At 37.2% G+C, this 26,787-nt stretch overlaps 1 protein-coding gene across 1 annotated transcript in view; it reads right to left on the reverse strand.

Moving 5' to 3' along the window:
• MYO3A (myosin IIIA) overlaps positions 1 to 26,551 on the reverse strand; it is a 153,437-nt gene extending 126,886 nt beyond the window's left edge. Inside the window, 4 exon segments of the mRNA XM_070728212.1 lie at positions 1,351 to 1,446; positions 2,753 to 2,833; positions 19,762 to 19,921; positions 26,481 to 26,551. Coding sequence (XP_070584313.1) covers positions 1,351 to 1,446; positions 2,753 to 2,833; positions 19,762 to 19,921; positions 26,481 to 26,551 — 408 coding nt within the window.
• Between the last annotated feature and the right edge of the window lie 236 nt (positions 26,552 to 26,787).

Here is a 26,787-nt window from a genome sequence, read left to right on the forward strand (position 1 = left end):
ACAACAACAACAACAGCAACAACAACAAAATAAATGCTGCCTGATAACAGTGACTTTTGGCAGGTTACAATTCAATTCAATTCAATTTATTAGATTTGTATGCTGCCCCTCTCCGAAGATTCGGGGCAGCTCACAACAACGATAAAAACAATATTACAATGGCACAAATCTAATATTAAAAATAACTAAAAACCCTATCATAATTAAAACCAAATAGCACATACATACCAAACATAAATAATAATGAGCCTGGGGGAAGATGTCTCAAATCCCCCATGCCTGGTGGTATAGGTGGGTCTTAAGTAGTTTATGAAAGGCAAGGAGGGTGGGGGCAGTTCTAATCTCCAGGGGGAGTTGATTCCAGAGGGCCGGGGCAGCCACAGAGAAGGCTCCTCCCCTGGGGCCCGCCAGACAACATTGTTTAGTCGATGGGACCCGGAGAAGGCCAACTCTGTGGGACCTTATCGGCCGCTGGGATTCGTGCGGTAGCAGGCGGTTCCAGAGGTACTCTGGTCCAATGCCATGTATTTCTTTAAAGGTCAATCATTAAAAAGTTTTTTAAAACAAAGAACAATACAAAAACTTTTAAAACAATACAAGATATGTGTCAGACAAAAAAAAATTGGAAAGTGGGTACATTTCCTCCTTCTTCAGAAATTGTTTCAATTTACCACCAGGTAAAGAAGTAGCAGTTACATCCACTGCTTTTTAGAAGAATACCTGTGCCTAGTCTCCAAGAGAAAAAAGTCTAGCACGTTTTCAATGCACATTGAAAAAGCAGAGTGGAGCTAGTTCCAAATCTGAGAACATGGTTTTGCCAAATTCAGATGCCATTAATTATTATGACTTTGATGTTCACAAAGGTCTTAGTATGACTGAGAAAAGAATGTGATAGCCTAAAAAACAAGTACTGTATGTAATATATGTAGTCGATAACACGCATGGTATACTTTATTTTTTAGGCTCTCATATTATATTCCCAGACATACTAATACTGTTGTGAGTCTATAAGTGTATGGATTCTTCCACAAACATATGCCCCAAAACACTACACAGTATTTTTAAAAAGGTTCATTCAGCAGATTAAAAAAAACACCATTGAATCTTCCAGGCCAGAAACATTTTCCATCACCAAAAGTAAAGGTGGAAATGTGAATATATTAAAACAAGAATTATTTTGTTTCAGGCAATATCTTACATAATCGCATAAAAATTACTAAATGCAATCCACCCCCTCCCTTTGCTTGTAGGTGGTCTGATAGACAAATTGTTAAAATATACTAATTTAAACCCCTGAGTTTATTAAAAAGAAAATAAGGACATTTTTAGAAATAAAGAACCACTACTTACCAAAATCAAAAGCTGAACTGGCTCAGTAGTTAAGATAGTATAATTTGCTTTAATATCACAGTGGATAATCTTGTTTTCATGCAAATGTTGCAGCCCCTGAAAAGAAAGAGTTTGTTAGGCAATTAACCTGTTATCTACAACAGACAGAATGGACAAAATGTTAGTAAGCTTATTTACCCCTAAGCTTATTTAGGAGAAAATATTTCCAATTAGTGCAGCTTTCTATTCTTCTTAGCATACGGAATATCTTGATCTTCCAAGTGAAGCTGATATATATCCCTTATTATCAGCTTCAATAATTTCTTGAAAGAACATGTTTTCCACATATACTACACCTTGGTAGTTATAACTCTTATGTAAAGAATAGTTATACATTCATAATTTAAAAATTATAAATGTATTAAAATTATAACAAAGTTCCCAAAATAAAAGAAACCGCCAATCTTACAGAATGATTCTACAATCTGTCATAGGTAGTTTTAAAGAGAGGGATGAAGAAGAATCTAGCCATAAAGGTTCCAGTCTCAGCTTCTGTGAAAATAACAGGTACAAGCTAACACTGGATTAGAATGGACAGCTGTTGCAGTATGGCTTGTGTTTTACTTACAAAGCCCATGGGCACTGCAATTACTGAGGTAACAAATATTATTGAGTTAGCTTTGTTACGAGAAATTTTACTTAGGTGAAAAAAACAATAGATTGATAAAAAATCACAATAAATCTCTACATAAAATTACATAATTTCCCATCTGAATAAAAGAAAAAAAGAAAAACAAACACTTGATCCAGTTAGAAATATATGTAACCTTGTTAAATATGCTTAGTACTATAAACCAGTAAACAGAAGTTCGACAAAGGAGAAATGAAGTCACCTGTTTATTTTTCTAGTACATAGCCAAGGCAAGTATACAGCTCTCTGTATAGGCTGGAAACATCTTACTTACTCACTCACCACTCACTCATTAGATTTTTTAATGCTGCCCTTCTCCTTAGACTCAGAGGGGCTTACAACATGTTAGTAATAGCACTTTTTAACAGAGCTAGCATATTGCCCCCACAATCCGGGTCCTCATTTTACCCACCTCGGAAGAATGGAAGGCTGAGTCAACCTTGAGCCGGTGATGAGATTTGAACCGCTGACCTACAGACCTACAGTCAGCTTTAGTGGCCTGCAGTACTACACTCTACTTGCTATGCCATCTCGGCTCATATGGTATTTCCAATTCAAAGACAGTTTCCATTCACATATTATTCACAGCAACTACATTAAGAAGAAAAAGTAAACAACACTTAGAATTTAATACCTTTAATACTTTTAATACCTTAAAGTTTTAAAAAATTAAATCATATTAAATAAATGCATGCCAGTATATGCACCATTTGAACAAGTTTTTCTACTTGCCATTAGAGCTTTATGCACAAAATAAACAATCTTATGTTCATTCATTTCTCCCCTCCCCCAAAATGCCTTCAAAATGTCACTCTCACATCATCCCTTGTGTAACTATAGTTTTTTAAAAATTGGGGCAGGTATTCCTAAATCCCTCAAGTATTCTCAGTTGTTCAGCAGTACTGATTAGACTCATCGCTATGTAGCAAGAACAAATATCCAACAAGCGTTTACATTAACAAGACAACTGAAAAGCCACTTAAAATTACTCAGCACTCTTAAAAGGAGACATTCTTTAGAACAATGAACAAACTTGAATGGGTTGTTAATAAAAAATTCAGTTTCTCACCGGGAGATGCCTATCATAGAATTGTTATAACTGGAGCATTAGAGTCCTTATAAGTAGGTAATAGGACTTACATTTAGTCCTCATAGACAGGAAGGCTGTGCAGAGAGGACTGGATGTCACAACAGGTTATTGGATGTCACTTCCTTCCACACACAACATGACATATAAGCACTGTTTGAACAGTGTCTGCAGTATTGTAAAAGATGCTACATATCCTCTCCCTGACTGGTTTTGTTACCTTCTGGGAGGAGGCTGTGTGTTTGTGTTTACAGAAACACACACACACACACATGTTTGAATAGAATAGAATAGAATAGAATTTTATTGGCCAAGTTGATTGAACACACAAGGAATTTGTCTGGGTGCATATGCTCTCAGCGTACATAAAAGAAAAAGATACATTTTTCAAGAATCATGTGGTATAGCACTTAATGATTGTCATAGGGGTCAAATAAGCAATGAAGAAACAATCAATATTAATAAAAATCTTAGGATACAAGCAATAACTTATAGTCATACACTCCTAAGTGGAGGAAAAGGATGATAGGAATGATGAGAAAACTAGTAGAATAGAAGTGGAGATTTAGTAAAAAGTCTGACAGTGTTGAGATAATTATTTGTGAGGAAAAACTGTTCTTGTGTCTAGTTGTCTTGGTGTGCAGTGCTCCGTAGTGACGTTTTGAGGGTAGGAGTTGAAAGAGTTTATGTCCAGGATGCGAGGGGTCAGCAAATATTTTTCCCGCCCTCTTTTTGACTCGTGCAACATACAGATCCTCAATGAAAGGCAGGTTGGCAGCAATCGTTTTTTCTGCAGTTCTGATTATCCTCTGAGCTCTGTGTTGGTCTTGTTGGGTTGCAGCACCAAACCACAGTTACAGAGGTGCAGATGACAGACTCAATGATTCCTCTCTAGAACTGTGTCAGCAGCTCCTAGGGCAGAAAGAACATTCTTTGTTGTGCTTTTTTGATGATGTTTTTGGTGTTAGGTGACCATTTTAAGTCTTGAGATATGAGTGTGTTCAGTTCTAGATTGTTCTGGTCACACCACAAGGATAGTTGTTCAACTTCCTGTCTGTATGCAGACTCATCATTGTCTCGAATGAGTCCGATCACTGTTGTATCATCTGCAAACTTCAGTAGTTTAACAGATGGATCACTTGAGATGCAGTCATTAGTGTATAGAGAGAAGAGAAGTGGTGAGAGTACACAGCCTTGGAGGGCACCTGTGCTAATTGTACATGTATTTGATGTGATTTTTCCTAGCTTCACCTGCTGCTTCCTGTCTGTTAGGAAGCTTGTGATCCATTTACAAGTGTGTTCAGGTACCGCTAGCTGGTTTAGTTTGGTTAAGAGAATGTCCAGTATGATGGTATTGAATGCTGAACTGAAGTCTACAAAGAGGACCCTAGCATAGGTCATTGGAAATTCAAGATGTTGCAAGATGTAGTATAGAGTCATATTGACAGTGTCATCTGTTGATCTATTTGCTCGATATGCAAATTGCAGGGGGTCTAATAGTGGATCCATGACGGTTTTCAAGTGGAACATCACTAGCCTTTCAAAGGTTTTCATAACTACAGATGTTAGAGCAACTGGTCTGTAGTCATTCATTCCTTGATGAGGGGCTTCTTCGGCACTGGGATGATAGTTGAGCATTTGAAGCAAGAAGGAACATAGCACAACTCTAGTGATTTGTTGAAGATTTGGGTGAAGATTGTGTTTGTGTTTATATATATATGTATAGACAGTGAAGGGCCACACTTACCTTTCCCTACCTGGGATCAGTCCTGGAGGCCGGTGCGGGCAAGAGTCGCCAAAATCTCGTGTGAGGATGGGCACACTCATGAGATTTCAGTGATTTTCGCCAATTTCTTTGCCAATTTCTTTGCATGCACCAAAATCTCTCATGTGCAAGCATCCTTGGGTGAGATTTTCGTGATTTTTGCAGATTTCTTTGCTTTTGCACTTGTGCGGAATCTCACGCTAGGGTGCGTGGGACAAACAGATGTGCACGCATTGCTGTTTGGGCTACCAGAACGGCGATCCCAGGCATACCGGGGCAGCCCGCCCCTGTGTATACACATATATATCCCGTGTCCTCCAAAATAAGACATCCCCTGAGAATAAGCCCAACTGGACTTTTGAGCGATTGGCAATAAGGCCAATTGTTTATTTCATGGTTCAATAATATAAGGCAGAGTCTTATTTTTGGGAAAACACTGTATATGTGTATGCATGCATGTGAATGGGCATTTGTTTTCTTTTGAGAGCAGGCATCAGAATTTCATTTTAATGTGTGCCAGTGTGCTCATAGAAAAAAACTGACATTAAAGATTATCTTATTTTATCTTATCTTCTTATTCTATCCTATCCCAATTATTATAATTGAGCTCAGAATTTTCATGGTAAGTCACATGCATGTGTCTTCAATTGATTTTACAATCACTTTTATAAAGGTCATAAAGCAAGTAATCACAATTAAGTGAATCATATTGGTTGTTAAGTGAAACCATTCTCCCAAATAGGTACTTAAATGGTGGAAACTAGCAAAAAAAACAACAAGCACAAATTGGAGTCAAAGATAAAAAGATGAGCTGCACTCAATAGTAAATGTGTTCCAGTGCCAAGTGCCTGAAGTGCAATCCTATGACAGGGGAGGGGAGTCCTGTTGTCATAACTGTAAGGACATGTCATAAGTGTTTTTTTCTCTTCTGTTATAACTTTGAATAGAAGTTAGGTGACCAGTCATTAAATGAAGACTACTTGTAATCGCAAGGCAATTTGTTTGGCTCTAGAGAATATTTTCCCACAACCCTGACATTCCAATTTCTTATTGGTGAGGACCACTAGAGATGGCTGTGCTTTACCAAGATGGCGCTGTCTACAGCAGTGACAGAAATGCTGATATGTTTTCTATTTTTTATCATTCTCTGTGATTCATTATGTATTTCTTATCTGATGATTCTTGATGAATGTATTTTACTTTTCTTTGTGTACATGGAGAGCATATGCACCAAAGACAAATTCCTTGTGTGCCCAATCACACTTGGCCAATAAAGAATTCTATTCTATTCTATCCTATCCTATCCTATCCTATCCTATCCTATCCTATCCTATCCTATTTCTTTATGTATCTATTTGGATTAAATTATCCCTAGAAGAAGAGCCTTCTCTGTGGTGGCCCTGGCCCTCTGGAACCAACTCCCCCCAGAGAATAGAATTGCCCCCACCCTCCTTGCCTTTCGAAAGCTGCTTAAAACCCACCTCTGCCGCCAGGCATGGGGGAACTGAGATACACTTCCCCCTAGGCCTTTACAATTTTATGCATGGTATGTCTGTATGTATGATTGGTTTTTATATAATGGGTTTTTAACTGTTTTTAGTATTGGATTTTGTTATATAATGTTTTATTGTTGTTGCTAGCCGCCCCGAGTCTGCGGAGAGGGGCGGCATACAAATCCAATAAATGAATGAATGAATGAATGAATGAATAAATTTTATCATATCACAGAAACCTATCTTTACTCATGTTACACATTGGCATATGCCATTATTTATTGCAAAAAAATTCCATTACTATTTATACTGGACAAACTGGACAAATGTGTTTCAAAAGACAAAAGATACCTACATTTGACACCAGGAATTACAACATCTAAAACCAGTGAGTAGAGATTTCAGTGCACCAAGGCGTACTCAATGTGCCCATCCTTCTGAAAAAAATAAATAAATCTTGATTTCACTGAGAAACCGTTGATGGTTGTTGATGGCATGTGGAACAAGAAAGACTGGTTGCAAAGTTAAATAAGTCTGAATGCGTTTTCTAATTCCAGCTGTAACCAGCAGATTTAATCTCATTTCCCATAGATTAAACAGAATCTAAAGTTTCTTTCTTCCATTCACACCGAAGAGTGTTTTGTCACATCTAACTATTGCTTTGTTTCTGGTTACTACTGGCAATCATCTCTCATCTCTCCTTTCATTTCTTTCCATTAGCCTTCTTTATCTTCTGCCTCGCAATATATTTCTTTCTTATCAGATGGAAGATTAAATGATATTAGAAAGACTATTCCATAACTCTTAAAATGCCACTAAATTCTTCAGGTTTTCTGCAAAAATTAAACTGGCTATCCTTCTGGAAATTAGAGGAATTGGAGTCTTGCAGAGTTTGGTGTTTAGATAGTTTGAAAAAAAAATTAAAGGGCAGCTACAGAATAAATCAAGCCCCAGAAATATTTCCCCAACCGATTTCAGATAACCTTAATTCGAAATGTTATATTTTATTTATTTATTATTTTATTTATTTATTTATTTATTTGTTTATTTATTTATTTATTTATTTATTTATTTATTTTGTCCAATACACAATAATACACAATGAAGGTTATAGAGGATACACTCCAAGTAAAATATATCAAAGAAAGAAGAGAAAATATAGGAATAAAATATATCAATAAGAAAATAGAAAAAAAAATGTAGGGATGGAAGAGAAGATAGATGAGATATAGGAGAGACAATAGGACAGGGGTTGGAAGGCACACTAGTGAGATTATGCACGCCTCTTAGGAATCTGGAGAGGTCAACTGTGGATAGTCTAAAGGTAAAATGTTGGGGGTTAGGGGAGGACACTACGGAGTCTGGCAATGACTTCCATGCTTTGACAACTCGATTATTAAGTCGTATTTTTTACAGTCAAGTTTGGAGCGGTTAATATTAAACTTGAATCTGTTGTGTGCTCTTGTATTGTTGTGGTTGAAGCTGAAGAAGTCATTGACAGGCAGGATGTTGTAGCATATGATCTTGTGGGCAATACTTAGATCATGTTTAAGGCCTCGTAGTGTGGAGGAGTGATGAAGTAAATGACACTCAATTGTCAGCTTTCAAGACCTGTTTCTATTTTCTGATCTCTGTATTATCAAGATGTTGGATGTTGGATCCTATTTTTTCCAATGTATCTATAAGGACTGCCTGTATTCCACGTGTTTTGATTTCCATTCCTAGAAATCTTACAAACTATGGAAAATTTCAGAATGGCCAGAACAGTATAAGAAGATTTTGATAGGGGTTTGACCTCCTTTTGAACAGATTAAGTATTGAACATATTGAACAGATTAAGTATGGAACAGCTGCTAAAAGTTCAGAATTTCTTGCCAATCCTGAGAAACCTTCTTTCTGATGGAATATGGAATAAAAAAGAATGGTTGCAATGGTTTTTGAAATGAAAAAAAGTATCCTGATTAAATTGCAAACCAGAATGCATTGACAGAGCAATTTTACACATGGATTGTGAATTCAAACTCTAACGACCACTACTCACATATCATTTGGTAAGTAAGATATTAAAATGCATCTTACAAAAAAGTATAATTAAATCTATCATTTAGCCACGAGATGTCCAAAAAAATATACATTTGTGGGAGAACTTGCTTTCAGACTTCAATAATACCGCCGGTGGTCTTTATCCCCTGGCACATTTTGCAGGAGGCACCGGGGGACACGGATACCGGTGGCAGCCGCCATGTTGGTTCAGCCGAGATCTCGCGAGATTTCGCGAGTGGCCTGATATGACGTAGTCTGGGCGGAGCCTGCCGGCCCTATAAAAGAGCGGGCATCGGAATCGGCCTTTTCGCCCGGACTACGTGGTGCAGACACCCGCCCTCCCTCCCTATCTTGCAGTGTGCCACCGGGGTCGCCCTAGGGGGGCTAATAGGAATTTTTGGCAGTCCTGGCGCTTTAGCTAGGACCGGTTTTTTGCCTATTCCACACTGTGGAGACGGATAAGCGGCTAGGGGGTGCTTGCCCTTGTTTTAGGTTAATTGGCTTACCTTTGGTCATTTGGGTAGGCAGGTTAGGGGCGGAAAACTGGGTGGTGGTTTAGCAACTGCGTGTTCCCTGTTGGGCATCTTTGGGGATGATTGACAGGTTCTCTCCAAAGGCTTGTGGTTTTGACGACCTGGGCAGTTGGGGGGAACCTGTCTTTGGGTCCCACCCATTCAATTCCCCTTGTAGGGGTTAGCCGGCGAGACCTCCCACATGCAAGTGCATGGCAAGGTCTCAGGTGAGGGACTGGTCCCTCACCTGGATTAGCATGGAGCTACGCCCATAAGTTCCCCCGGAAGTTTATTCTACATCATTTTCCGCCCCGGAAGCATTTGTTTGACCCTGCGGGTCCTTGTTAGGGTCATAAGTTAATTATGCTAATTATGCTAATTTATTTAAATAAATTATGCAAATTTATGTTAATAAAATGGCCCAGTTTTAAATCCAGCTATTGTGTCCGTGTCTTTACTCCGCCTCTCCTGCAAAAATTCATAAACTCATGCAGAAATCAGTCAGAAGGAATACAAATTTGGAAAATTGAGAAAGTGGGCAAAAATCACACTTAATTGATGTGCTTGTTCCCATTCAGAAAAAAAATTACTCACCGTAATATGCCTATTAATCCATACCTGGAACATTCAGCACATTACTGAATGACAATATATTAAGAGCCACTGCAATCACATCTCAGAGTAGTACAGTTGTTATGGAGAACCCATACTTAATGTTCCATCTGGCTTTTCTTTCCTACATAATGATGGAAGGAAATTATCCTTTGTTCTGTACTCTACCAAAGACAATAATTTATGTCCTCAGTCTGCTCGAGCAAGGTACTTGAATATATAATTTCCCATAGAAAATCACCCTTTACCAGTACATGGCTTTTAAAAGCCTAATGACATCACAAAATCTTTGATTTTGTACAGAGCAAAAGGGCCTTATTCTAAAGAACAAGATTATTTTAATTGGAAGGTAAAGAAAATATATTACTTTTCCAATTATTAGAAATGGCTAATTTAAAAGGCTGATTTAGAACTGTAATTGGTTAAAGTAAGTAGAATGGGATTAAAAAGAGCAATTATTAAGAACTGCATGGAAAGTACTCTCAAAATATAGGAAAAACACATACAATTGATTTCAACATTTATTTCTAGTAGAGTTCCTTTTCAAAGACAATATATTTTGAAGGATAATTAGAACTCATACTCAAAATAAAGCTGCTCCATTTTTATTCCTATTGAAATCTGGACAATAATAGTTCCATAGTGAACCATTATACCAAAACGGTGAAGTGGTTTCAAATAACCTGCTTTTGTCTACATTGTCATTTACTTCTTTTTCAAATTGGTGATAGCATTACAGATTAGAGCAAGGAAGGACATCTGGAAGAAAACCAAATGTATTGAGGCAAAAATGAAATAAAAATGCCAGCATGCTTTTAGGGGGGAAATGTATACCTTTATTTTAAATAAAAGTTTTCAACAATAAATATCCATTGGATCTGAAGAAAGAGCACAGTCCTTAGGAAAAGAACCAAGTTTTATTGAAACCAAGACAGAAGAATCTGAATAATGGAAAAATGAAGATACTTATAGAGCTTGAGGGCTATAAGGTGGAAATTCTAGGGAATCTGGTTTGCTAGCCAATCTCCATTTTATTTTTTAAATTATTTTCTCCATTCAATTTCACTTTAGTCTGATAACTGCAAAAGCAGTTTTGGAACAATTTGGAGCAGAATAGATAATTAGCTTGATTATTGCTATTTGGTACTTACAGTAGATGTACCAGGTAACTCACCAACTAACCTCCCTCCCCCTGAAAATATATGTTTTTTATGTTACTGCTTGATTTTACTTATCTAATATAAGGATCATTATATACTCAGCATGAAATATGGAAAGCATATAAATTAAGAATTTCTCTCCCAAGTAATACCTCTTACCTTTTATTTCTTTGTATAAACCCATGAATAGTTTTGAGTTCCGAGTTAACTGGAACTATCATATGAACAGTTTCTTATCTGTCCAGGTGCTGGTCTGGTTTTCATGCAATTTGCAGCACAACTTTTTCTAATGATTTTTTAAAATAATAAAACCTTGGGAAGCAGAGGTTCTATACATATTTCCTTTCCAAAACCGTCTGAATCATGGTGGAATTATATCTGTCAAACTAGGTAAGTGATTTTGAGAAGCAGAATTCTGAATTTCTAAAGCCCTCAAGCTTTTGAAAAAGCGAATAAGGTATTATAGAATTACTATAATCTCTGAATAATTATTTAATATCCTTAACAAGCCAAATATATTTAAGGTAAGCTAATGTTTCCCTCTTATTAGTACCCATCTCATGTATATAAATAATGTTATATCTATCTATATTACTAGACAAATAAAAATAAATATTGTGTACAGAGCCAGAAGGGAATGCTTAACATATCCCATGACCTATATGTAGTGGGAAAAAAGATGATCTATCTTTAGAATATAAAATAATGTACAATACTGGAGAAGAGATTGAAAATAAAAACCCCACATGAAACCAATACATTCTTACATATAAATTAATTCTACAAATAAAATATAGCCATTAATCATTTCAAAGTAATATTTTTTTAAAATATAATTTTTTTTTTTTACTCTTCAACCCTTTTTATTCTACAACCATGAGTTCAAAAAATCTACAATAGTTGAATTGCTTTGAATTGCTTTGTGTAGAGAAATTTCATCCAGACAAATATTGATATTCCCACACCAAAGACTATTCAAAAATAGTCTGCTGTTAATTCTTCATGGAAGAATTGTTTTGCTTACTTCAATAAAACAAAGCTCAGAACTGATAAAGGGCAAACCTAGTGAGAAAACCATAGGTAAATGTAAATATTTACATATTTCTCCTGAGGAATGAAATGTAAATGAAATGCAAGTGTGCGATGTTAACTTTGTAAAGATCAAAGTCAAATAATATAATTTAGTAACATTTCAAATGTTTAAATGAACAAACACTCTGTCTATTGGATCACAATAAGCTTCTGGGATTATTATTCATTTGGATTAGCACTATGTGGTTAGCATTATTAATTAATTTCTATTGCTTCTGCAAAAAGAATTTAGAAACTAGCGTTTCAACTACTGAACACAAACAATAAATCACTATACAGTGATACCTTGTCTTACAAACTTAATTGGTTCTGGGACGAGGTTCTTAAGGTGAAAAGTTTGTAAGACGAAACAACATTTCCCATAGGAATCAATGGAAAAGCAATTAATGCATGCAAGCCCAAAATTCACCCCTTTTGCCAGCCAAAGCACCCGTTTTTACACTGCTGGGATTCTCCTGAGGCTCCCCTCCATAACAAACCCCACCTCCGGACTTCTGTGTTTTTGCGATGCTGTGATTTCACTGAGGTTCCCCTCACTAGAAACCCCAACTCCGGACTTCCATTGCCAGCGAAGCACCCGTTTTTGCGCTGCTGGGATTCCCCTGCAACATCGCAAAAACATAGAAGTCCAGAAGTGGAGGGGAGCCTCAGGGGGTGCTTTGCTGGCAATGGAAGTCCAGAGGCAGTGCATCACAGTGGTGGCAGTGGGTTTGTAAGGTGAAAATAATTTGTAAGAAGGGGCAGGAGCATTGTTGCTGCTGATGTGGGTGGCGACATTTGGCTGCTGCACATGTGCAGAAGCCGAATCTTGTGTGCATGGTGCATGCATGGTGCGTGCATGGCTGGCAGCTCCATTGTTGTTGGTAGAATGGTGTTCCACACCGTGCTGCCTATTGCCCACATCTGCTGGTACATTAGGTTTTTCCGGTCTAAGTGTAAAACCTTACTTTTCTCTTCATTAAATTTCATTTTATTAGATAGGATCAGTGTTCAAGCCTGTTGATATCTGTTCTGCCGGGTTGTCTGATAGGAGCCTCCCGAAAATTCAAGGGTACAAATTTCAGACACACACACGTTTGAAAATTCAAAACTATGTTCTTTATCACAAAATTCAAAATAAACAAAGCACTCTTTTTGTATTGCAAAGAGCACTCTTCCCAAAACAACCGGGTAGTCTGTACAGTTTCCCTTAAGAAGTCATTAAATACTTAGCTAGCAGCTGTGAAGAAACTTCACACCCCTTCTTCTTCCAACGAAGTGAGACACACACACGTTGCTCTGCTTTGGTTTCAAAGGCGTGAAAAAGCAACAAAGTCTGGCAACCCAAGATTCCTGACGAACTCCGATCAGATGTTCTTCCACAACGGCCAAACCCACATGCTGCTATTTATAGCAGCAGCCCTAATTACTGGAGCCCACCCAAACACAGATGGCCTTCTTTATTTCCTGTAATATGTTCTTACTTGGTCTCTTCTATGCATAATTCTGCTCTTCCGTGGGTCCAAAACATCATCATCTGAATCAACGGAAGATAAGGGCGATTGACTGCCTGGGCTGTGTGCCAAGCCCTCCTCTGCCGAGTCACTCCCACCTTCTTCTTCGTCCGAGCAAACTAAACTCTGAACTCTGTCGGCAACAACACAGGCCTGTGACATGTTGAATTTTCCCCTGCATCCACCTCCCCATTCCCTGGGGCAGGAGCTAGACCAGAGCCAACCATAACAATATCCATCTGGATCTTGAACCTATAGTGTGGGCTGGTGGCTATTCCTGCCAGCTTGGTATCATTTAAACTGTTTATGAAACAGAATTTGAGGTACCCAACTGCTTACTTCCCTCCTTGTAGATGTAGTTCCATTAAAGACCACAATTTGAATGTAGTTCATCAACAGTTACAAATCGATCTAATGCTGATGCTGTCTTACATTTTTAGAGTTTACCAAGAAGTAGGTCGTGGTACATTTCTTGTTACATTTCGTGACTTACTGAAATCCAAGCATGCTATGTCCACCGCTTTTGCTGGTCACCTAATTTAGTCATTTTGTCAAAGAATGAAATTAGATTTGTTTGGCAGGATCTGTTTTTGAAGAACACACATTGGCTTCTGGTTATGCAGTAACTTTGTCTCTAAATGTTTATTTATTTTTTATTTATTTATTTTGTCCAATACACAATGAGAGTTTTAATGGGTGTGTATGTATGTATGTGTGTGTGTGTGTGTGTGTGTATGTGTATATATATATATATATATACACACACACACACACACACACACACACACTAAAACTCTCATTGTGTATTGGACAAAATAAATAAAAAATAAATAAATAAACATTTAGAGACAAAGTTTATATATTCACACATAGTAAAATAGTAAAATACATGATGAAGGTTATAGAGGATTTACTCATAGTAAAATATATCTAAGAAAGAATAGAAAAGAAGATATAGTAATAGAACATATCAATGAAAGAATAGAAGAAGAAATATAGGAATAGAAGAAAGGTATAGGAGATATAGGAGAGCAATAGGATAGGGGACGGAAGGCACACTAGTGCACTTTTACTCGCCCCTTACTGACCTCTTAGGAATCTGGATAGGTCAACCGTGGATAGTCCAAGGGTAAAGTGTTGGGGGTTTGGGGATGATACTATGGAGTCTGGTAATGAGTTCCATGCTTCAACAACTCGGTTACTGAAGTCATATTTTTTACAGTCCAGTTTGGAGCGGTTAATATTAAGTTTAAATCTGTTGTGTGCTCTTGTGTTGTTGTGGTTGAAGCTGAAGTAGTTGCCGACAGGCAGGACGTTGCAGCATATGATCTTGTGGGCAATACTTAGATCTTGTTTAAGGTGTCTTAGTTCTAAGCTTTCTAGGCCCAGGATTGAAAGTCTAGTCTCGTAGGATATTCCGTTTCGAGTGGAGGAGTGAAGGGCTCTTCTGGTGAAGTATCTTTGGACATTTTCAAGGGTTTTAATGTCTGAGATGCGATATGGGTTCCAAACAGATGAGCTGTATTCGAGGATGGGTCTGGCAAAAGTTTTGTAAGCTCTGGTAAGCAGTGTGAGATTGCCAGAGCAGAAGCTACGTAGGATTAGGTTTACAACTCTTGAAGCCTTCTTGGCTATGTTGTTGCAGTGGGCTTTGGCACTTAAATCTTTTGTTATTAGTATACCAAGGTCTTTAACCGAGTGGGGATTATCTGTGATAATTTGATTATTCAGTTCGTATTTGAAGTTCAGATTCTTCCTAATCCTATGTTTTCCTAATTGCATCTCTGAATCTTTTCTTGCATTTTCCGCCTCTTTTCCCTTTAACCGGTGTTATGGTGGAAGGAACAGATTCATCTGAATCGAGAAGGAAAATAAGGGGAGAAAAATCTGTCTCTGCCTGCCAGCATCCATTGGTATTCATATGGCTAGCATCCTCTCACTGTGTGAGGGAGTTGAGGGGTGTTTGGAAAGTCAAATAGTATTTGCTATGTGAGGAGGAAGGAGACAGGAAGGAGTCTGTTTGTGGCTTAGCTCAACTGTTTGTAGAAAAACTGCTTGCTGCAGTGAAAGCAAAATCAAAACTCCTCTGCTTGTGTTTTGCATTTGGATCAGATTTCTTTTCAAGTGGGTAGGGGGAGAACTCCTTAGAATCAGAGCTTGCTAATAATAAAATAAGAAATATTCATGCTACGATTGTCCTTTTAAAAAATGCTTTCTTAGTGAGCATCCAGAAGCCAAGAGGAATGTACGTAGCAAATTTAAAGTTTTTAGGCTTTATGGTTCTGGAGATTAATGCATGAGTGATGTTCGCTTTTGTACACTGTATATAGATGTTGAGTTGAACAAGTTTCTTGAGTTGTTTCTGCCATTATTATTATTATTATTATTATTATTATTATTATTATTATTATTTATTAGATTTGTATGCCGCCCCTCTCCATAGACTTGGGGCGGCTCACAACATGCGATAGAACAATTTACAACAAATCTAATAAATTTAAAAAACATTTAAAAAACCTATTATTAAACCAGACATACACACAGACATACGATACATAAATTGCATAGGCCTGAGGGAGGGGGGGGGGGTAACGCCTCAGTTCCCCCATGCCTGACGGCAGAGGTGAGTTTTAAGGAGTTTATGGAAGGCAAGGAGGGTGGGGTGAGTTCTAATCTCCGGGGGGAGCTGATTCCAGAGAGTCGGGGCCGCCACAGAGAAGGCTCTTCCCCTGGGACCCGCCAGATGACATTGTTTAGTCGACGGGACCTGGAGAAGGCCCACTCTGTGGGACCTAATCGGTCGCTGAGATCCGTGCAGCAGAAGGCGGTCCCGGAGATATTCTGGTCCGATGCCATGAAGGGCTTTATAGGTCATAACCAACACTTTGATTGTGAATTAAGTCTTCCATCCATGGAATACTTCCTAAACTCTTTCTACTTTGTTGAAATGAGCTCTTGATTTTGTTCTATTTGCTTGTACCTACATTTTATTGAATTCCAATATAACATAGTCATTCCTCATCCCCACCCCCAATTGCTGCAAATTCAATCCCTTCTATCATTTCATTTCTGTTAGTAAGAATTAAATCCAGTATAATTGACCTACTAGTTTCTTCTACATTTTGGATGACTAAGTTGTCAGCTATGCTTGTAACAAACCTATTTGATCTCCCACTTGATACAGTTTGTTTCCCAGTCGATGTCAGGGTAAACAAGGTCTCCCATTACCATTGTGGCAAGTCTCTACATATATTAATTAACTGGTTGACAAAAAGGTCATTTATTTCTTCTTACTTTCCTGGACACCTATGACAAATAGATGTCCAGGTGCCATTCATTTTTCCCTTTTTACTTTGTTCTAATAGTGTGTCAATCCCATATTTACCAAAGGCTTTTGTACCTCTACTTACGAACTTAATTCATTCTGTGACCAGGTTCTTAAGTAGAAAAGTTTGTAAGAAAAGCAATTTTTCCCATAGGAATCAATGTAAAAGCAAATAATGTGTGCAATTGGGGAAACCAATCTACGGAGAAGGGCAGCATACAAATCTAACAAATAAATAAATAAAATAAATAAACCACAGGGAGGGAGGAGGCCCTATTTCCTCCCAGAAGATTCCTAGAGAGGTCCCACATAGGCTTCTCCCTGCCTTTTCTGGCCCTGTTTCCTACCAGGAGATTCCCAGAGAGGCCCCACGGAGGCTTCTCCCTGCCTTTTCTGGTTACAGTTTCAGAGGTTCCAGTTTGTAAGTGGAAAATGGTTCTTGAGAAGAGGCAAAAAAAATCTTGAACACCCAGTTCTTATATAGAAATGTTTGTAAATAGAGGCGTTCTTAGGTAGATGTACCACTGTATTTGGAAAGGGCTTTATAATCCAATATTTATCACTGACCATGCACAAACACTGCAGACCCACAGAACAAGAGAAGGAAACACAGGGGTGTACGTGGAGGTCAGGGGTGATGCAGAGAATTTTTGTCTGTTCTTTGTATTGGAGACAAGCAACCTCATGGAGATGAAAGCTACCAATCAATTTATGTTGTACAGAAAATGAAAAAAAAAAGTTATGTTCATAATTTGAAAAAAAAAAGGTAAGAACAAGTTATTTTCTCAATCTTGCCACCAACAAGATTGTTTGCCAACAATATTTGCCAAGATTGCAGTTTCGGGATTCAATATTATGAAAACAATCAGTATTTAATATAGCAACTGGAAGGGGTTTTTTTGTTTTTTGTTTTTAAAAAAAAGCTGTACAGAGAATTATTAAAACTGCCCAGAACATCACTGGGCTCCAGCTACCCGCCCTGGATGACATCTTCACATCTCGCTGTTCTAGGAAGGTGCATACCATTCTCAAGGACTCTGCTCATCCTGCTTACAATCTCTTTGAACTGTTGCCTTCTGGCAGAAGATACAGAACAACTAGAACTCGGACCACACGTTTCCTGAATAGTTTTTATCCCAGAGCTATACTCGAACTTAACAACGAACTAAAGGGTCACCATCAGTGAACTGTTGGACAATATTACTCGGTTTGTCATGTAGATGGTTGAGTGGTTCAGGGTGGGGAATTTGTAGTGAGTGGGACATTTTATTCTATTTTTTATTCTATTTCTTATTCTATTTTTAAATTTTATGTATGGTGGGACTGGTCTCTGGGTGTCACATGACTTTCATTGCCAATGACAATTCGTTGTTTTGACAATCACAATATTATTATTATTATTATTATTATTATTATTATTATTATTATTATTATTATTAAAAACCAAAGAATAAAATATTCATCCCAGAAAGCACCAGGAGAATCTTTGGTGAGACTTGAATCCTTAACCTTCTAAAAAACCTTAGATTCATAATTCCATTTTAAAAGTATAAATAAATGTAAAGTGCTATCAAACTATATTTTTTCCTCTCTCTCTCTCTCTCTCTCTCCTTCCTTTCTTTCTTTTGACCAACAAAGAATTTCTGCACATTATTTAGTATCCCAAGATAGCAAAGATACAACCCTAAAATGGATTTTGGAATGAATGACCTTGGATAGCCTCTTCACCTGTCAAGTCTTCCCAGCCTTGGTTTTCCAAAGAAACACAGAATTGTTTAAAGCATTTTTTGTTTGTTTGTTTGCTTATTGCAATGGCTCCCTCTGCAGCTGCACATAGTATCTTCAGTTTAAATAAAAGGAAACAAGTAATTTCTGCAAACAGATGAATTTGAACAAAACAAAGGAATAGTGTTCATGGCTATCAAATTATTGTAGGAGATTTACAGATGACACAACAAAATAGTGAAGATAGTTACGTAAAATAGAGTTGAAGAAGGCTGCTGATAAAACTTAAGGAGATTGCAATTGGTTAGAAATCAGAAAGAACAAGTAAATTTTCAAATGATTGTTAATATAAATATTATACAAAATGATAATATGGAACTATATATATGTGTGCAAAGATTATAAACCAATGTCACATGGATATGTATATATGTTTTTTTACTGTTTTAAAATTTCAATTAAAAATTATTTTTAAAAAATTAAGGAGGTTTCACAGAAAGCTAAGACTTGGGTGCTAAATTTTGACTGAGGGGATTATATACCCATATGGTTGTTCCCTATACACGAGGCATCTATGTGATAAAATAAGAAAATAAGGATATTTTTTCTAACCAGTTTAATCTACCCTTCAATACTATTCGTTCCATGTTCATAGTCTATCAACCTATGGCCATATGCCCCCATTGCAAAGATTGGCCACACCTCCTCTAAATGTTTGGTCTATAATTTTTAACTAGGATCTAATTAAATAGATAGCAGAGGAATCCTATTAATTATACTTTCAATTTAGCTTTCATCTTGTTCTTGCCCATTTATTTGTGCTGGGTCCACCTATTTTGTGATGTGAAACCCTCAGCATGTTATTCAAAGATCATTGCAGCCTTAATCCCCCAAAATAGAATATATACCTGTTTTAATGGATGTGGGCGGCATCTCCAGATTCACATATTTTAGAACCCATATGAATTGTACATTAGAGCATTAGTCAAGTGTCCAGGTATTTGTGTTGGCATCCTTCAGTCTCAAAAGACCATGGTATCATGATCAGGATTCCCCAGAGCATGAAGCCCGGTATACTCTCTCTTGTAAATACCATTGTATTTATTATGACCAGGTTATGTACACCAATGTTTCTCTACTTCCTCATAGAAGAATTCAGTTATAGCTCGATGTTGAAAACCTGTCCCTCTTTGCTACAAATAACTGCTATTTTGCTATTATTTCTTTTTGTAATTACAGTATTTCACTATTTCGTGTGAAAACATATTTTTAGATCTGTGTACTAAGCATACTTCTATCAGATGAAAGAACTGGAGCCTTCCAAATGAGTGAAATTCCATTAATGGATTCACATATCATAGTGCTAATTCATCAGGTGCTTGGTCAGAGATTTTTAACAAGTTCAAATTAGTTATTCACTTCAAAGAAACTTACATGAACAGGATCCAAGATCTTGAGTGCTGCCTTGTTTTCTCTTCTTGAACTCTTTGAAAACTTGCTATATGTTCCTTTGCTAATTGTTTTAATTATCTGCCAAATGTTTGAAAGATTGGGAAAGCTGCCCTGAGTCTTCGGAGAGGGGCGGCATACAAATCTAATAAATTGAATTGAATTGAAATACAATGCCTCTTGTATATGTTAAGGGCAGCATCTTAAACAATGACTCCTGAAAATAAAATAAAAATGTTAGTATTGAGATAACCATTAACCACATAGCACCGTAGCCTTTTAAAAGATTTTTACCCTGCCCCTTTCATATGTAGTTCAAGAAGTATTCCCTCTTCCTCCTCTTCTTTTCCTACAAGAGCTCCTTGCTGATTGATCCAATTTCACCCAGCTGTTTTCCTGCTTAAAGTAGGACTAAAACTCCTGTTTACTAGGACTGCAACTTAACCACTGCACCAAAATTTATTTATTTATTTATTGGATTTATATGCCGCCCCTCTCCGTGGAAAATGGTTTCATAGCTGCAAAGTTGGGTTCAGGATTCAATGATCATGACCCCTGATCAACCCTCAGCAATCAGAAAACAGCTATGTCAAAGATTAAACAAAAGTCTAGACATTTGGCTATAATGATAGATGCCCAGTCAGTCCTTGTTTAGTTTGACTATGATTTGCATAGCAGATCATTTGGCCTCTGAAGGTACCATCTACAGCTGCTGGAGAAACACCATAAATTCTGTTCCCTAGACTAGTCACTAAACCCTGAAATCCCAAACTGTCCACACCATTAACCAATTTGAATTCTGCTCATTTTTTTAACTGGTGTCCATCTGGGTTCAGTTCCAAGTAGGGAGAAAGACACTGGAAACATGAAAGAAGCATGGAAGGATGGTTTAATGGTGAAATAGAACCACCAAGCACATGTGATTCTGGGTAACTGAACACATGGAGTGAAGAGAGAGACATATCCTCTCTTGGCCCTTGGCCCAGAGCTTCCTGTTCCTGTGTAAGAAATGTATCCTATTGGCCCAATGTAGGGGTCATGTGCAAATCGTAGGAGTTTGTCTGAAATAAGCTTGGTTGAACTGTGCTGGGTGATGTCTTAATCCCATCACTCTGGAGTTGTGGTCTTTAACTTTGTAGATGGACTGGCACCAAAATATTTGCTGGGAGGCAGCGAGCTGGAGACAGCTGCTCTTTGTCTTTAAAAACCTGTTTCTCCTTTTCTCATCCAAGGATAAATAATATCCTGCCTTTTTAATGTTTGCTAGAATATTTCATTCTTCCAAGAGAGGTGGTTGCTAACTTTCTTCACTGGGATACCCATCAATCATGAAATATGAATTCTACTGTTAATTGCTTGTCATGAAATCTGATACCTGGCAACTGTATGTATAAGCACTTATGTATTGTACCTGGAAATAATCTATTGCTCTTCAAAGGACATCACAATGATATGTTTGACCCCATCCACCTGTCCTCTTTGTATTTCCCTCAACTTTGAAAACATAAGTTGTTTCTTTTATCATCTTCTTGTATCATGTGACTGAATTATGTGAGCTTCTGCTTATTGACTCAGTGCCTAATCCAGTTTTGAAACTTGTAAATGGCAGAAACAATATTATAATATATTTCTTAGCTTTTCCCAGATTCAACATCTTACAGATGTTCCCAACATTAGCCAAATCATCCTGTGTAATGAGGATAGTGGGAATTAAAGTTTACCCATTTAGAAGGCATCAGTATTGGGGAAAGCTGATCCAGCCAATACTTTAGTCTGCTAATTCAAAATGTTTTATAAGAATCAATGTCAACAATTCTAACATCATAAAAAGAATACAATTTTTTATAATAATGCAAGGAGAAAAAAATAATTGTAGCTGTAGAACCTTGGGCATACTTATAGTTAAATTAAAATAGAAGTCCTAAAGCAATTAACAGTTTTGCCTCAAATAACTAAAATTTTGTTAATCACCAGGATAATGTCAAGATGGCATTGTTCCATATAGTTCAGCAATCTTCAGTTCAGCTCATTAAGTGGTTTGTGACAAATTAGTTTGCTTTAACTTCAGATTGTTCCTAGCATATCTGCTCTGGACTATAGACATTGAATGCATATAAATCCTTGAAAAATATGTGGTAGCCTTGGGCAAAAGAAAGGCAGTAAAATCACTCTATGTGTAAAATAGTATAAAATATTAACAAACGATAAATAATGGAATAATTAAAAATAATAGCACAGAGTTTTTCTCTCTTTCTCCCTCCAATCCCTTTTCTTTTTTTCTCATCTATCTCTTCCTCTTCCCTTTCCTCTTTCTTTCTTTCTTTCTTTCTTTCTTCCATCCTTCCTTCCTCCCTCCCTCCCTCTCTTTCTTTCTTTCTTTCAACATAGAAGAAGACTGACGGCAGAAAAAGACCTCACGATCCATCTAGTCTGCCCTTATACTATTTTTTTGTATTTTATCTTAGGATGGATATATGTTTATCCCAGGCATGATTAAATTCAGTTACTGTGGATTTACCAAACACGTCTGCTGGAAGTTTGTTCCAAGGATCTACTACTCTTTCAGTAAAATAATATTTTCTCATGTTGCTTTTGATCTTTTCCCCAACTAACTTCAGATTGTGTCCCCTTGTTCTTGTGTTCACTTTCCTATTAAAAACACTTCCCTCCTGAACCTTATTTAACCCTTTAACATATTTAAATGTTTCAATCATGTCCCCCCTTTTCCTTCTGTCTTCCAGACTATGCAGATTGAGTTCATTAAGTCTTTCCAGATACATTTTATGATTAAGACCTTCCACCATTCTTGTAGCCCATCTTTGGACCAGTTCAATTTTGTCAATATCTTTTTGTAGGTGAGGTCTCCAGAACTGAACACAGTATTCCAAATGTGTCTCACCAGCGCTCTATATAGCGGGATCACAATCTCCCTCTTCCTGCTTGTTATACTTCTAGCTATGCAGCCAAGCATCCTACTTGCTTTCCCTACTGCCTGACTGCACTGTTCACTCATTTTGAGACTGTCAGACATCACTACCCCTAAATCCTTCTCTTCTGAAGTTTTTGCTAACACAGAACTGCCAATACAATACTCAGATTGAGGATTCCTTTTCCCCAAGTGCATTATTTTACATTTGGAAATATTAAACTGCAGTTTCCATTGCTTTGACCATTTATCTAGTAAAGCTAAATCATTTACCATATTGCAGACGCCTCCAGGAATATCAACCCTATTGCACACTTTAGAGTCATCGGCAAATAGGCAAACCTTCCCTACCAAACCTTCCCCTATGTCACTCACAAACATATTAAAAAGAATAGGACCCAGAACAGACCCTTGTGGCACATCGCTTGTAACCTGCCTCTGCTCAGAATACTCAGCATTAACAATAACTCTCTGATGTCTACGCTTCAGCCAGCTGCAAATCCACTGAACTATTTCATGCTTATTCATGCTGAATAAACTACATTATTAATGTATCTTAAATAGAAAACTATCTTTAGGTAGATTTTATTTTATTCCAAAAGCATTTATTAAAATAAATTTGATAAAAATAAAAAAAACCTGATTTAAATCTAAAAAATTAAGTTTTTAATTTTTTTAAAAAATCTATTTTTATCCACCTTTGGGACTTGGTATCCACGCACAGCTGTAATCACCAATTTTGACTGTTTCGATCACATCCTCTTTCCAGCAGAGGCATATAGCTGGAGGATTTTTTACTCATTTTTCAAAAAATGATGAAATTGCTTTGCATTTGAAGAAACCAATGTTACACATTGGCATGACTGAAAAGGATTAATGACAAAAATCAAATTGAATTTTTCCCATGCAAACTTATCCTCAACCAAAGCTATTCAAGTTAATATTTATTTCTGCTGATTGGTTCATGTCCCTCAAGGCCAATATCGTCCCTGGGCTTTGTCACATGAGGATAAATGACACTGCTCTTAAACAATTGGTACTCCTGCAGCCATTTAAAGACCTATTATTTTGTTAACCCACATGGGATTTCTGCACGTGTGGCAGATCATGATTGTTAAGGAAAACAGGTTGTCCATAAATCTCCCAGGCATTAAAAGATAAGCACTTACATTATGTTCTCTGCTTCTGGAGAAACCCAGATCATACAATACGGGCAATATGCAATAAGACAGTAATATCAAATTGAACATTTCTCACCTAGAGATAAATAGAACTGCCATTATATTTCTAAAAAACAATATCCATAATTTTAAACTGACAATTTATAGCATGGAAACATAAAAGGTTGAAGTGGAAATATGTAATAAATACTAATTTGTAATAGTAATCTTTGTGGGGTTCCTATTTTTAATTTTTTTAAAAAATGTAGCTTCCTTGTTCCATGCAGCCTTAAAATCAACTCTGAAAATTCAGTGCATTAAAATAGGTTAGAAGATTTCAAGCACATCTGGCTAATTAGAACTATAGCAAGCAGAAATTTGCTGTTTGAATTACAGAGCTCTGGCGATGCTTAAAATGAGAAATCATGATTAGGACTACCCTTCTCATTGATATTCCAGGAGACCAGTATTTCTGGTATGTCTGTTTATTTCCTGCTTCACTGAGTTACAAATGGTTGAGGTAACAGGGATCATCATAGTGCTAGATTGAGAAAAAGACCCTAATCTCTTCCTAGCTAACAGACAAAGAGCTAAAGAGCACAGCTATCTAAAACTGCAGGGTGAGAGTTGAAAACACACATGATGGTGAATAGGAAAGCTGGAAAATTAGAGAAAAGCAGCACGTTATTTATTGGTGTTTAAATGTTTTGCATCATTCTTGGAAGAGTGAACACATTATCTTTTGCGGCTGGAAAAATAATCAGAGAAGAAGCCTGGGTCATGACCAGGATTACAGTTATCAAAGTGATTTTACCAATTGGGAGGAAAAATAAACTATGCATTCAGAACAAGCCATGTGTTCAGCTGCTTAGAATAAACACTTATGATAGTATTTGTTGTTATGGATCAGCCATCTTCTGCTAGGTCATTTTAAAGCTGCAACCTGCTTTGGACAAAATTCAATTCGTCCCCCAGCCATCACATTAAGAATATTTTGATGTAGTCCAGAAAGAAATAACCTTTTGATAGCTTCTTGATGCTTATTTTTTGGAGTTGGTGGAAAGAGGGAATTATCAATCATTCTTCCTCAATCTAGTATTTTTCAGAAATGTTGATAATGCACACAGATCTAACATTTACAGGTTCCCGTCACAACATTTCTAGTAAGTAACAGATTGGGCAAGGTTAAACTAATCAATATTATTTACAATGATATTGTTTTCCATTTTGGCCCGTATAATTATAAACAGAATATTCACCTTGACTTTCTGAGAAATATAACGAAAAGGTTCAAATGAAAAAGTTTTAAAGAAAATGTCAGAGAAACAGGAAACTATTTGATCTTGTTGAACTCTACCACAGTATGAAAAATGGGAACATAAAATAAATAAATCTGTCCATCAATCATCATTGGCAAAGGATAGAAAAGCTCGAGAGAAATACAAATGATCCACAAGAATTACTTGCTGTTTCCTTCTGTTTAATAGCATGTGAATCATGCTATTAAATATCTCTATGTAAAAAAAAAGTCATAGTAATAATCGAAAGATTATTATAGAATAGAATAGAATAGAATTTTATTGGCCAAGTGTGATTGAACACACAAGGAATTTGTCTTGGTGCATATGCTCTCAGTGTACATAATAGAAAAAGATACATTTGTCAAGAATCATGTGGTACAACACTTAATGATTGTCATAGGGATCAAATAAGCAATGAAGAAACAATATTAATAAAAATCTTAGGATACAAGCAACAAGTTACAGTCATATGGAACCAGGAAGAACAAGTACTATATTACATTTAAAAATGGTTTAAATTATTCCTACATTTAATACTTTGTACAGGAGTCATAGGGAATGTGGAATTCTATGCAATTGTATTTCCGTACTAGCCCTAAAGAAAGGGAGCATCTTGATTCTACAACACAGTGCCAAACTCGTTGTGTCACATTGTCTTCATGTGATATTTCATGATGTCTTTCCCATTTGTGGAGCTGGAACGGGCGTGTTACATCCAGCCCGTGGGACTGCGAGTTCGACACTCCTACTCTACAACAAATACTATTGGAAAAGTTGTGAGCCGCCCCGAGTATACGGAGAGGGGCGGCATACAAATCTAATAAATAATAATAATAATAATAATAATAATAATAATAATAATAATAATAATAATGAAGCTGAAGAAGGAAAGACCAATTACCCCAATTTTGTCATTAGGTAAAATGAGGTAACTGCTTCAGTGTTACCTTCCCAATAGTGGTAACTATTTGTCTATTTGCATTTGTATGCTTTTGAACAGCTAGGTTAGTAGGAGCTTACTCCATTGTGAAATGCTCAGATCTCAAACCTAGGCTGCCAGCTTTCCAGCTGAAAGCCCAGCATTTTAATCACTGAACCACCTAAAAATATATGTACTCTTACCATAATCATAGCAAAGGTGTGTCAACTGATTACAGGGAAAATATTTAGCAGAAAAAACATTTGAGGCATAAAATTCTAACATTAATGAAGGCAAAAATATGCAATTGGGCCATTTTGCTTTCATTGATGAATATTTGGAGAATTAATAAGCAACACTCCAATTGTCCAATAAGCCTTCTTTTAGTCATCAATTACTCTCCGGTGTCTTCATCCCTGGCGCGTTTTGCAGGAGGGCCATGGGATACGGCCCTCGGCGTAGCCGCCATCTTGGAAAGGCTGAGATCTCGTGAGATTTCGCGAGATCTCGGCCAGCTTCGGGTGGCTTGGGCCTACCTGATGACGTGTCCAGGGCGGAGCCTGCCAGCCCTATAAAAGGGCTGGGCAGGCTCTAAATCCTCCTTTTCGCCCTGGACTCGCCAAGCGAACACCCACCCGCCCTCCCTATCTTTCAGTGTGCCACTGAGGGTCGCCCTTAGGGGGCCGAATAGGAATTTTTGGCGGT

This window comes from Erythrolamprus reginae, chromosome Z, assembly GCF_031021105.1.
Source record: "Erythrolamprus reginae isolate rEryReg1 chromosome Z, rEryReg1.hap1, whole genome shotgun sequence".
In the NCBI taxonomy this organism is placed as follows: Eukaryota; Metazoa; Chordata; class Lepidosauria; order Squamata; family Dipsadidae; genus Erythrolamprus; species Erythrolamprus reginae.